General features: G+C 33.2%; 2 protein-coding genes across 2 annotated transcripts in view; one reads left to right on the forward strand and one right to left on the reverse strand.

Annotated features, from left to right (window-relative positions):
- LOC140436201 (uncharacterized) overlaps positions 1-9334 on the reverse strand; it is a 28592-nt gene extending 19258 nt beyond the window's left edge. The window contains exons 1-2 of the mRNA XM_072524897.1: positions 9189-9334; positions 2339-2507 (exon numbers count right to left, since the gene is read on the reverse strand). Of these exons, the coding sequence (XP_072380998.1) occupies positions 2339-2507; positions 9189-9326 (307 nt within the window). The 5' untranslated portion in view covers positions 9327-9334. The remainder of the gene's footprint in view (positions 1-2338; positions 2508-9188) is intronic.
- Positions 1-12769, forward strand: part of LOC140436080 (uncharacterized) — a 1443853-nt gene that overhangs the window by 273109 nt on the left and 1157975 nt on the right. The gene's annotated exons all lie outside the window — the stretch shown is intronic.

Here is a 12769-nt window from a genome sequence, read left to right on the forward strand (position 1 = left end):
ATAATATAAAAATGCGGCTTCTGCTTGCCTAACAAAAATTCATAAGTTATTTCTACTTAACAGAACAAAATGAAAGGTAAGACGTGTCAAAAGTACCGGACGCTAAGGGGTGTGCGGTTCAATACCAACCAAAAAAAAATAATTAACGCAAATAGGACACCACGTGAGCTCAAGTGCGTGCGCAGAAAATAATATAAAAAAAATAAATCTCAAATATATAACCCCCCCTTAGACGCAGTTTACAAAATTAAAATAGGTATGTGTAAATATTGAATTAATAAAATAAACCGCAAATTATCTTTAAAAAAAATCTGTAAAGTATTTGTAAATATGAAAATAAAAACTAACAGCAAATAATCTTTAAAAAAAAACTATTGTATTCCGCAAACCAAATTAGACGGTGCTTAAATCTTCCGTTGAAAATTAATTATCGATCCATACCTCGAATATTCATATACTTCACCGCGTGGAATTCCAGTTATAGTTCAGCGTGTCTTCAATCCAAAATCCCATACGATTGCCGATGTACATAGACTTGTGTGACAATGTTGAAAAGTTGAAAATTACAGCCAGATGGAAAAATACGAAGAAGAAGAAGCAGAAAAAAACAAACAAACCAACCAACCAACCCTGAAGCAAGAAAACATTAATTACCATCTGTGTCTAAAATAATTATTTGGAAATAAATATATTGATTTTAACACTTTGTTTATCTGCCTTTTGGCGATAATGGAGCAATACAAAAAAAAACTTGTCTCCGAACTTGAATGTATGAAAACTGATAAAAATGTGAATAGCTTTTTAGAGATGGGATAAAAAAATAACTACAACTTTTTAATTAATTAAAAACGAAATGTTCTAACACTCACCCTTCTTAGCCAGATTAGGGGTTTGAAATATCCCAAATTGGACCGAAGCGTAGCCGGCTATTTGGACTCGTGATTAAGGCTAATTTCTTGATCTAAATACGACTCCCGGTATTCACGTGTACTGTAGATCCGCTTTTTTTAGCGAAATTGTGGATATTCCAAAAAAAACCCTTCCACGAAGGCAGCAAATCCCCTTGAATATCCACACGGTTCGGACTAGTCCAGATCCCACATGGAACAGCAGCAAAAGCAAAAAAACAAAAATGCCGTTTTTAATCTAGCCCAACCTTTCAGTAACACTCTCAAACCTGGAATCACTTTCTTTCCGTCGTCTTTCCGAACACTTGACAACTTGACACACGGAGGTCACCGAATAGTACCGAGATTCAAAAATTTCAATTTTATGATCCCAATTCTTCCAAGATAACTCTAGAAAGAACGATCTAAATTAGTTTCTTCACAAAAAAGAGGACGTGTTCCCTTAACTTCAGCACAATTTGCCAGACATTACCCCTATTTGAAAATTACTAATTTTATTTTCGCCACCTTGCTTATAATATATTATAGGCAACCGCTCTTACACGTCCTGAATTATTTAAATTTTGATAAAATAGAGGTGGGACTTTCTACTTTAAATTTGGAACGTAACACCGAAAACGTTCTGTCTAATACAGCCCGTTTGGGTTTTTAAATATATACCTTTTACAAAGGATTTTAATAAATTTTTTTAATATAGAGACTTCTTCCTAAGCTCCTGTTTCCTTTAGCTGCTGTATATTATCAGGTATTTTTCTACCATGGCTTGGCATTTTCACTTTTTCTCGGGTATTGGATAACACATATAGTATATCAGTAAGTTTTATAGGGAGTTTTATTGTCTTGTGTTCAGATCTATCAGGTTTATCCAAGATACATCCTTGGTTCTATTAGCACCAAGCTAATTATAATGTTAAGTAATTATAATTTTCAGATACTGTACCAACTTGGTCTAAAGATGCTCTTCTCGTTCATCCCGGCTTGGTACCGGCAGTGTCAGCTGATAACCTACTCAGTCCTTCCATTTATTTGCCCCAGGCATTACGATTTAATGTAATTTATTCACATTAATCAAATATTACGTGAAAAACTTTCATCATCCAGCCCCATTTTCACATCCATTGTTGGATATAGGCCTCCTCCAAACGTCTCCAGTTCTCTTTATCTCTAGCTAGTGAAAAACTTTACTTTTCACTAAAGTATCTTTATTGGTTCGTAGATAGGAAGAAAATAAGTAATTGCGACTGACTAAATACGTAAAATTTAAATAATAAAAAAACACTGATCTGAAATTTACTAAATAAAAAAACTAGTCAAAATAATATAAACGTACATAAACGTACCTAAAACATTTTTATACAACAAAATGCACAAAAGTTCTGTATCATTTTAAGCAATTTTATTTAGAATAATAAAAAAAGTCGTTGTCTTACGTCTTAAATTAATTTTCACTTTTGCATCAAAATCTGATGTAAAGGTCACATTTCCACTGACACTTTTGCCTAGTTCATCAAACTTAAGTTGCATATTTATCCCATTGAGAGTTGTATCTTGCGGACAACGATCGATTGAGTTTATTTGGATTTGTGCAGGCCCAACTACCTAAAAAGATTTATAATTTGTGATTTTTTATTAACTAAAGACGCTTTATGCGATGCTTGTTTATTTGTAGGTTAATTGATTCAAACTTAACATAAAATAATTTTTTTCTACTAGCATTAAGAAGCGATTAATAACTGTCAACTACAAGAGTAAATTCAAATTTATACTAATTATTATGTAATTAATTAATCAAACAGATTTTTTACTATTTTATAAAGGAAAATTTATTATACACCAGTCTCTTAGTATCTTAGACTTTACGAAATTGATTGGTATTGCTATTGTTAACGCTAAAAAGTCCTGGTTATTATTATAGTGTCGGATATTATCTCATATATTATTTTGAACATTCTTAAGATATAACATCTGAGGACAACCACCGACTAGATAGACGATCAACGAGAAAAGGGTTGCAGGAAACTGGCTACAAGCGACCTAGTGTAGAGAACACTGGAAAGAACTGAGGGAGGCCTGTGTCCAGCAGTCGACGCGATTGGCTGATTGATAATTATGATGATAACATCCATTTAAAATCTATAGAATTTTTTAATCTATCAGGACTTTTGTGTTTTTTTAGCATAGGTGCAAGTACACTCCCTGTGGGCAATCCGTTTTTTTTTTTGTTTCTCCACCTGCTCTTGTTACCATTTTCGATGACGAGAAACACAGGTTCTGCAATACAGATGCGATTAGCTTTATTAGATTACTGTCTTTAGTAATTTTGAAGATTTTTTAGGAGCCTCTTGTAATTTACGGTGTTGTAGGCTATTTTATTAGCGAAATGTCTTGAGAATTTACAACAAATGGTTGACAGAGTGGTAGAAGTCAGTGAAGACAACGGACTGTCCCTAAACACAAAAAAGACACAATTTATGGTAATTACAAAAGCCCAACAGTGCCAAGAAAACATAACAATACATGGAGAACAAATTAAAAAAGTTAAAGAAAAATATAAATATCTGGGTACAATAATTAACTAAAATAATGAGTGCACAGAAAAGATTAAGGCAAGAATAGGACAGGCAAGAAATTATTTTAACAAACTGAAAAAAGTACTCTGTATCAGGGACATTTTAATTTCTTTAAAGATAAGACTTCGGAGATGCTATGTGTTCTCCGTATTATTTTATGGGTTGGAGGCTTGGACTGGAAAGAAAGATGTTTCGAACCGATTTGAAGCCTTCGAGTTATGGGCCTACAGAAGGATATTAAAAATAAGTTGGGTGAATAGAGTCACGAACATCGAGGTGTTAAGAAGTATGGGAAAAGATGAAGAGGTTTTAAATACAATTAAAGTCAGAAAACTGCAATATCTGGGACATGTCATGAGGGGCGAGCGTTATAACTTGTTGCAATTATTAATGCAAGAAAGAATACAGGAAAGAAGGAGTCGCGGAAGAAGACGCATCTCCTGGTTGAATAATTTGAGAGCTTGGTTTAACTGCACTTCTGCTGACCTGTTTAGAGCAGCGGTGTCGAAAGTGCAAATTGCCATGATGGTTTCCAACCTTCTTAGAGGAGATGGCACGTGAAGAAGAAGAAGAAGGCCATCGACAAATCAACAAGTACTACACCCGTAACCCGTTTTGGCTCGTAGCCACAAACTGGTCAGGCGGCCGATTCTCATTCGCTTCACTGTCGAATGGTTAAGTGGATATCGGTTCAAGCTTGCTCGGTGTACATAATAATAAAAAAAAAAGGCTAACGCAGCAGTTTAAAATTCTAAAACGAATCTGCGGCTTAGACTAAAATATGCTGGTGTCTGATCGGTCTATGGTGGAGCCGTACAGCAAGAGGTAAGGGCTTGCGGCTCGGTGATACTCCTCTATAGATCCATACCGGAAGGGCGTGGCGCCTAAATACCGGTGTATATATATCTATATATATATATATATATATATATATATATATATATATATATATATATATATATCATATATATATATATATATATATATATATATATATATATATATATAGTAAACTCTTAAATATTGGGAAAATCTGCAAGAAACACTCTAATGTGTATCAATTGTTTCGCCGAACGTTTTCGCCAAAGAGAATAGGTTTCTTGGCATTAGGAAATAAATTTAGCGTCGAACCAAAGTTAGGAAAAGATTTTCAAGTAAAAACACTTTTAGCAGACTTAGAATACATAATTTCTTCATTGCCATCTGAATTAGAACAAAACTTAATCCAATCAAGAACCACTAACATTATCACTAATCACATTTTGAATACTTCTAAATCATCTAATACTTTTTTTCATAACTTATATACTAAAACTAAAAAATTTCTTAAATATAATCCTGAGCTCTTAGTGACAAAAGCAGACAAAGGTAATGTTAGAGTCATCTTAGAAAGAACTCACTACTTACAACTGTGTTCTTCTCTTATAGATAATGATAGATCTTATGTTTCACTTACATCCAATCCCACTTCTTCTCTGCAAAGGAAATGCAATACATTAATCGCATCCTTAGCCTCTTCCAATGAGATTGACCGTAACACAAAGAAAAAACTAACAACATATAATGGGAACATTGCAAAGTTTTATGCTTTGCCAAAAATCCACAAACCAACACTATCGGTTCGTCCCATAGTAGCTTCCATTGGAACACCCACTGAAAATATCTCAGCTTTTGTTACAGACATACTTACTAATGCATATAATTATGAAAGTCAATATTACATTAAAGATTCCTTTGAGATGGTAAATAAATATAATGGCTACATACTACCATCAAATTATGTCCTCGTTAGCCTTGACATTGTATCCTTATTCAGCAATGTTCATCTAGGAATATGTTTGACATCAATAGAGATCAACTGGGACCGTATTAGAGGTTGTTGTTCCATGTCTTACGACAGATTCATCAGCATCGTCGAATTTCTCTTTAACAACACTTACTTCTCATTTAATGATAAATTCTATCAACAAACTTTCGGTACCCCTATGGGAGCTAAGATTTCTCCTATCATTGCAACTTACGTTATGGATTATGTATTAGACTGAGTCATTCCTTTACTATCCTTTAATATTCCATTTATTAAAAAATATGTTGATGATATCATTTTGGATATACCCAATGACAAGGTAGATGAACTATTAGATACTTTTAATGGTTATGACCCCTACATCCAGTTCACTATAGAGAGGGAAGATGGTAATTGGTCCGTCCCCTTTCTCGACATAAGGATGATCAGGGAAACCAACAACATCAAAATAGATTGGTATCAAAAACCGACCCATTCTGGTAGATACCTTAACTACAACTCATACCATAACAATTCTACCAAAGTCAACTTAATCAAACAGATGAAAAATAGAGCAACAAAACTATCAGATCCTTCATTTCATACAAAAAACCTACAAATCCTACAGAAACTTTTTATTTCAAACGCTTATCCAACACCATTAGTTAATAAGATTTTGTTTAATACTATCCATGACGAAGATATTACACCTTCCTTCGCGACTAACAATGCTGATCCTGATGTCTTAAGTGGGAACCCAGTCTCGGATACTCCTATAAACAAATATTTTTCATTACCATATTTCAGAGATATCACTCCGGGGTTAACAAGGATTCTGAAAAGTGTTGAAAATAGCTTTGGCAATAATAATAACAACATTAAACTTAATGTGGCTTGTAGATCAGCCCTAACAATTAATAATCTTTATTCTAAGATAAAAGATAAGACTCCCATAGATAGGCTTAGTAATATTGTCTACAACATTCCATGTCTCTCTTGCAACAATTCCTACATCGGTCAAACATCTCAATTATTGTAATCACGTATTACACTACACAAAAGTGATTCTCGACTTCACCCTGACCGTTGTGCATTAGCCAAACATGTCCATTCCACTGGTCATCTCATGGACTATACTGACACCACAATTCTCCACCGTGAGAACAATAAATCTAAAAGAGAGTTCATTGAAATGTCATATATTTTCCTTAACGATTTCTCCATTAATGTTAAGAGTGACATCAAGAATCTAAGCGATATATACCACTTGTTATTTAAATCAGATACCAAGAACAATACTATATCACAGATAACTAACTTGACTGATATATCCATTAACAACTAACATACCTTTATAATTAATTTTCATTAACACAAAAAAATATATAACATTCCCTTGCTTTTCTTAGATACATCTCAATGAGATGCAATAATACATGAACAATATAATATAATTAAATAAAGTAAATCAAAATAATATTTCCCTATACTGGGATTTAAATTCATTCGTTTTTTACCAATGAACCTTAACGACATAAAGATTCATAAGAACAATGAAGTTGTCAGCGCTTGCGTTCTGGCTAAAACAGAACCTCACTTTTAAACTATCTAAAAATCAAAAATTTAGTTATTGCCGACAATTCAAAGAATTACCTCCTTTTAAATGTAGTTACATTGGGTTTTTCAATTAACCTTGGGTAAGCCTTTTCGTGTCAAGTTCAAAGCTACCATACATTTCAAACCTTAAAAAAAAAACTTTTTTTGCACATAGTAACAAAAAACACCACTATGTTACTAGCTAAGTTTTTTAATATTCTAACTCTACAATTCTAAGTTACGGTAAGATCAATAATGTTTTAATAGATAATATATGGTAGCTAATTATAATTTATTCTCTTTCAGCCCTGAAGAAACCAAATTAATTCTCTTTGGCGAAAACGTTCGGCGAAACAATTGATACACATTAGAGTCTTTCTTGCAGATTTCCCCAATATTTAAGAGTTTACTATTTAACTAATCTGCAAAGATTAAATTTCTTTTCTATATATATATATATATATATTATATAGTATGTGAATATTTGATTCTGCTGGATCTTTTCCAGGTTTCAGCAGACCGATCACTTATAATTTTGGTATCTTCTTGGCTCTTACACAAAATTTAAACAGCGGGAGTATCCAAAATGTTTTTAGGACCTCCTTTACTCTGATGTTGGAGCTTGTGATGGTTTGTAGGACGTATTTCTTGCCGAGATTTTGGATTCTTTTCTTTCTTTTTTTCTTAAAATTTTGCGTTCTGTGGTAATAATGGCATTAATTTTTCGGTTGTTCAGTGCGCAGTAAAGAACAACCTGTATTCAATAACTCGTTTGACGTAGGTTTTATACGTGTGCAGGAGAGTCTACTAAGAATAATCAAAGACAGGAAAATGCAATACTTAAGTCATGTGTTGAGAGGCGAAAGATATAAATTACTTCTAGTTATACTGGAACAAAAAGTACAGGGCAAAGGATCAGTAGAAAGACGCCAGAACTCGTGGCTGAAAGACCTGAGGAGATGGTTTGACCGCTCATCCGCAGAAATCTTTCGCGCAGCAGTTTCCAAAACTACAATTGCCATTTGGATCGCTAACCTTCGAAAGGAGACGGCGCCATAAGAAGAAGAAGGAGAGTCTTACTCTGTGTGCCCCAAGATTTATCTTACTCTGTTTAGGGTAAGATTTAGTTACGTGTCCCATCTGAGGTTCCTCTGAAATTAAATTCTCAAGTAGGTTACCGAACTAAAAGGGGAATCTAGCTCCGTATAACTCTATCAGGTTGCCCTTATCCTCAAACCGAAAAGTGTTCCGATATCTGATGAGGATGGCCTGTATCTTGGTTGGGTTAAGAGTGACTTTTCATTTGTCGCACCATTTGACGATCTTTTGAGTTGGGCCTATGACCTGTTGAACACAGAGCGATTTCTCATTGTTCCGGTTACTGTACATGAGCAAAGCAGTGCAGTATCGTTGGCGTAGAGAAGGGTGGTTTTATTTTGGTCTGCGGGACAGGAGAGGTTGCTGTTATAAACTGTGTAAAGGATTGGCACTAAAATCAAGACTTAAGGTACTTCAGCTTATGGAGTAAATGCTGTGGAAAATTTATCGTTGATTCTAACTCTTATAGTACATTTGAAAACATATGGCAGTATTGTTTTTAGAAACGTGGTTGGCAGTACAGAGAGACAAAGTTTTACGATCAGACCTGCGTGCCAGACCTGATCGAAAGAATTCTGGACATCTAAGAATATGCCTATGGCTATTTTGCGTTTTTTATTGATTAAGCATGACATAAAGGTTGCTGCTTCTGTCACTGCATTTTAAGAGGAGTGTTTAGCTCTGAATTGAAATTTTAAGATAATGTGGTTTTCTTCTAGGAAGTCTATGAGTCTCTCCTTAAGGATCCTTTCGTAGACTTTACCTAAAGGATTCAGAAGAGAAATTAGTCTATATGATTCAGTGCTGACTAGGGTTTGCCTGGTTTGGGGATCATGATTGTACTGGCCACTTTCCAAGAGGTAGGAAAGTAAAACAGTATGAGGCACGCATTTGTGATAAGTGGTAAGCAGCGGGATTATACCCTCTAGTAGTCTTTTAATGCATCTCCTTTGTATACCATTTGGGAGAGGAGATGTGTTTTTACCAAACTTACACAAAGTGTAAACATGAGACATATTTGTATAATGTAATGTTTATAAAATAAAGTGCTTATCGAAAATGGCAAATAACCGAAACTTTTAAGCAATAGTTAAGTATTTTTATTTACAAGAGACCGACAAACCCATCAAATAAAAGGGGTTATAATATATATATATATATATATATATATATATATATATATATATATAAATAAATTATTTAATATCTATATAAATAACATTTACTTACGTAAATAGATTCAGAAAACTTTATATACACTCCAAAAGTAATAGTAATCAGCAAATATGCCGCCAAAATATTTCCTGTCGGAATCGGTAATGGTGGGCATTTGCAACACATTGTTGATATATGGAATATATTATTCATTGGCCAGATAATTATAGAATATTTAAATGAGTGAGAATTAATGAAAACTAAATTACTTCCGTAGAATAAGCGGTCTGTTTTAGTGCAGTAAATATTTAAATAATGATAAAATGTAATATTTCATTTCACCACTAATGTTCAATATTTGTTCGAATTTTCAATTATTCGCGGCTATATTAGTTAGCGTTTTAATTACGTTTCTACGGTGTTTTTGATTTTATTTTTAAAACTTGTATGTTTAGGGTTTGTTGTCTTACCAACTGATTCCATCCAATGTCACTTTTGTTAACAACATTTTTATAGTCGTTTATATTAACCAAGTATCAAGAGAACGTGAAAATTTAATCATTTTGTCGATAACAGCTAGGACAGATGTCGAGTTTAGGTAGTTTTTATAAAGGTATGAGTGTCTTACCACCCGGTAAAATAGCGGAAAGGATAGAAGACAGATTAAGTTGTGAGATAGTACGAGCTAAGGCTAGTACTAGAATAAATGATTAAATATATTAAGATATATTATAGTAAAAAACATTAATTAGTAGCGATTTTAAATTATAAATCTTTAAGTTTATTTAATAATAAAAATAACTCAACTGAAATATTTGACTAAACTAAAGGTAGGTATGTTCGTCCGAAAACAATTATTGTATGTAAAATTGGAGTAATAGTTAGAGACGTTGTCTATTGACAAGAAGACTGGGGTTCAATTCACACCAAGGGTAAAATTTTTGTTTTACTCAATCAAAAATAATAGAAAATATGATACATATTAGGTAACAAGTTTTCTAAAAACTCATTATTTACAATTTATTCTTATTCCAATGTTATAAAATAGAAATACAAAATATTTCAAATTCAATTCCAGTTTTACAGTCTTCAGTTTTGAATGGAAAATAATCCATTAAAGACTGTTTAATGTCAAGTCCATCACTAAATTCTCAGTGTTAATATCAATTCCTCTGTACAGGTAATGATTTTCAAAACAATTGACGACATTGGAATGGATGCGCGCGAACAGCTACCTGCTTTATAGCTAACCAAATCATCAAGCCTTCAAGTTATCAAATAACACACCGAGTAGTGTTATTTACGGTAAACAGAAACTTTTTATTGAAAAAACAATTCGTGAAAAGGATTTTAACGGTCGAGGAAAAAGTGCAAATTGTTGTCTGGCATGTGAATGGATTATCAGACAACATGATTATACAACAATTTGTAAATATGTTTCCAACTAGGCCGGCTCCATCACGATCAACAATTCAGTCTATTATACGTAATTTTTTTACTTATGGATCCGTGTTCGCTCCAAGAGGAGTTCGGAGACGAAGGGAGGTAAATCCAGATTTGGAACTAAGGGACACTTTGATATGTGCAAGTATTGAGCAAAATCCTACCCAATCAACATCTCGTCTCGGAGAACAATATGGAATTCCAAGATTTAGAGTAGGTGAAATTTTTTAAAGACATCGATACCGTCCCTATAAACTTCATAAATCCGACGAACAATTCCCTGGGAATTAATATAAACGTTTAGAATTTTGTCAAACTGCAATGGAAATGTCACATCAAGATAAACATTTTTTAGAGAACGTTTTGTTCACCGATAAATGTACGTTTTCATTGCATGGCCGTCACAATTCAATCAATGCTAGGTATTGGTCTCGAGGAAATCCTCGTCAGATTGATGTCGCTCGTACCCAGTGTCTTCGATAAGTAAATCTTTGGGGAGGCATAATAGGGAATCATGTCATTGATCCATTTTTTATAGACGGTATGTTGACTGGGCGGAAATACTTGGAAATTCTGCAAAATGAAATTGTCCCAGCCCTTCGTAATTTACCAATAACTTTCGATTCCATATGGTTTCAACACGATGGTTGTTCTGCACATAATTCTCGCATCGTCAGTGAATATCCCAGTGCGACTTTTCCTAATCGATTGATTAGTGGCCACGAAGATATTTTTTGGCCTGCGATCTTGCACCTTGTGATTTTTTTATTTGGGGATATATCAAGTCCAAACTATATGAGAGATATAACGATGAGAACATCGTGCCTTGAACTCTGATCCATCAGACTTTTATAATTCTTTAGTGACAGTTTGGGTTATTGTTCTGCTGCTAATGAAGGCTTATTTGAACATATTGTAAATACGTTTATTTACAATATTTAGTTCTTTTAATTTTGAAGAATTTTTACTTTATTTTTGAAAGTACGACGATACTGTTTTGTCAATAAGATTTTTTGTTTTAACTTTAAACACTTCTAATACTAGTAACGACTGACATAAATGTTTAATGATTCAAAGCAAAGCGATCTTTGCATACTTTCAAATTATTAAAAAAAAAAAAATCACATGTGGGTTTTGAACTCGTCTGCGATGTCTGTGTCGCAATGTCGAATTCTTACCACCAATCCAAGAAGGATTTATAATTATTCTGTCACAAGAGTGTATGAAACTCCTCAAATCATAGTAGAAATTAGTCTTGGTTAATAATTTAAAACTTTAGATTAAATAATCACTATTAATTAAATTATTTTATTTACATTTTTGCTTTATTGTGGTCAATCAGTTTTTACTTTATGCGAAATTAAAAAATGGAAATACGTCACACATTCGACGTTACTCATAATAATCATGACCGAGGTGATTTAGCTCGAAGCTAACGTCTAAATGTGTGAGACTATCGCTAGTGATAATGTAATGTAATATAAATATAGGTTTCTCCGATTATTTCTCACCTCTACGAGTTTCATCTCTTTTTATTTCACAAGGTAACTGTGTTTTCTATCTCTTACTTTAAAAAGCCGGGTGGTAAGACACTTATCACTGTATAGTTCAAATATTCACCATTTTTGTCAACGATTAGCATAATTTGGCAGAGAATATTGAGGTATAATTTAGTAAAACATAGTTTCTATTAACTTTCTTGTCAAGTGTATGTAAATATTAACAACAAGACTAATTTCTCGTTTACCTTAGCTTTAGTATACGTGTGAAGTGTTGTTAACAAACTTTATTTATTACTAATCAATTATTATCAATACCATTAAAGGCATAATCAAATATTACTACTACTAAAGTAATTGACGCAAAAGTTTATTTCCTTTTATATATCTTTAATCAGAAAAAAAAAACGAACAAATCTTTTATGTCTAGTTAAAACATTCCTCTACGATGTTTAATAAAGACATTTATTCGTCTATCCTACATAAACTGAGATCTTGCCACTGTCAGAGTCTACAGCAAAAGCTCTAAACTGAAAAGAGGTCCTTTAACCCTTTGCAAAAGGGAAACTGAGCGAAAAGGTCCTTAAACCCGACACTAGGTACACCTTTCGTTAATAGCGAATATTTCATTGATCTGTAGGACAGCTTTTTGAGATCGGTTATTTCTAATTTTAGGATAATTTGTGCCCACGAGATTTGTGTGTGGTGTGATCA

Source organism: Diabrotica undecimpunctata, chromosome 3, assembly GCF_040954645.1.
Source record: "Diabrotica undecimpunctata isolate CICGRU chromosome 3, icDiaUnde3, whole genome shotgun sequence".
In the NCBI taxonomy this organism is placed as follows: domain Eukaryota; kingdom Metazoa; phylum Arthropoda; class Insecta; order Coleoptera; family Chrysomelidae; genus Diabrotica; species Diabrotica undecimpunctata.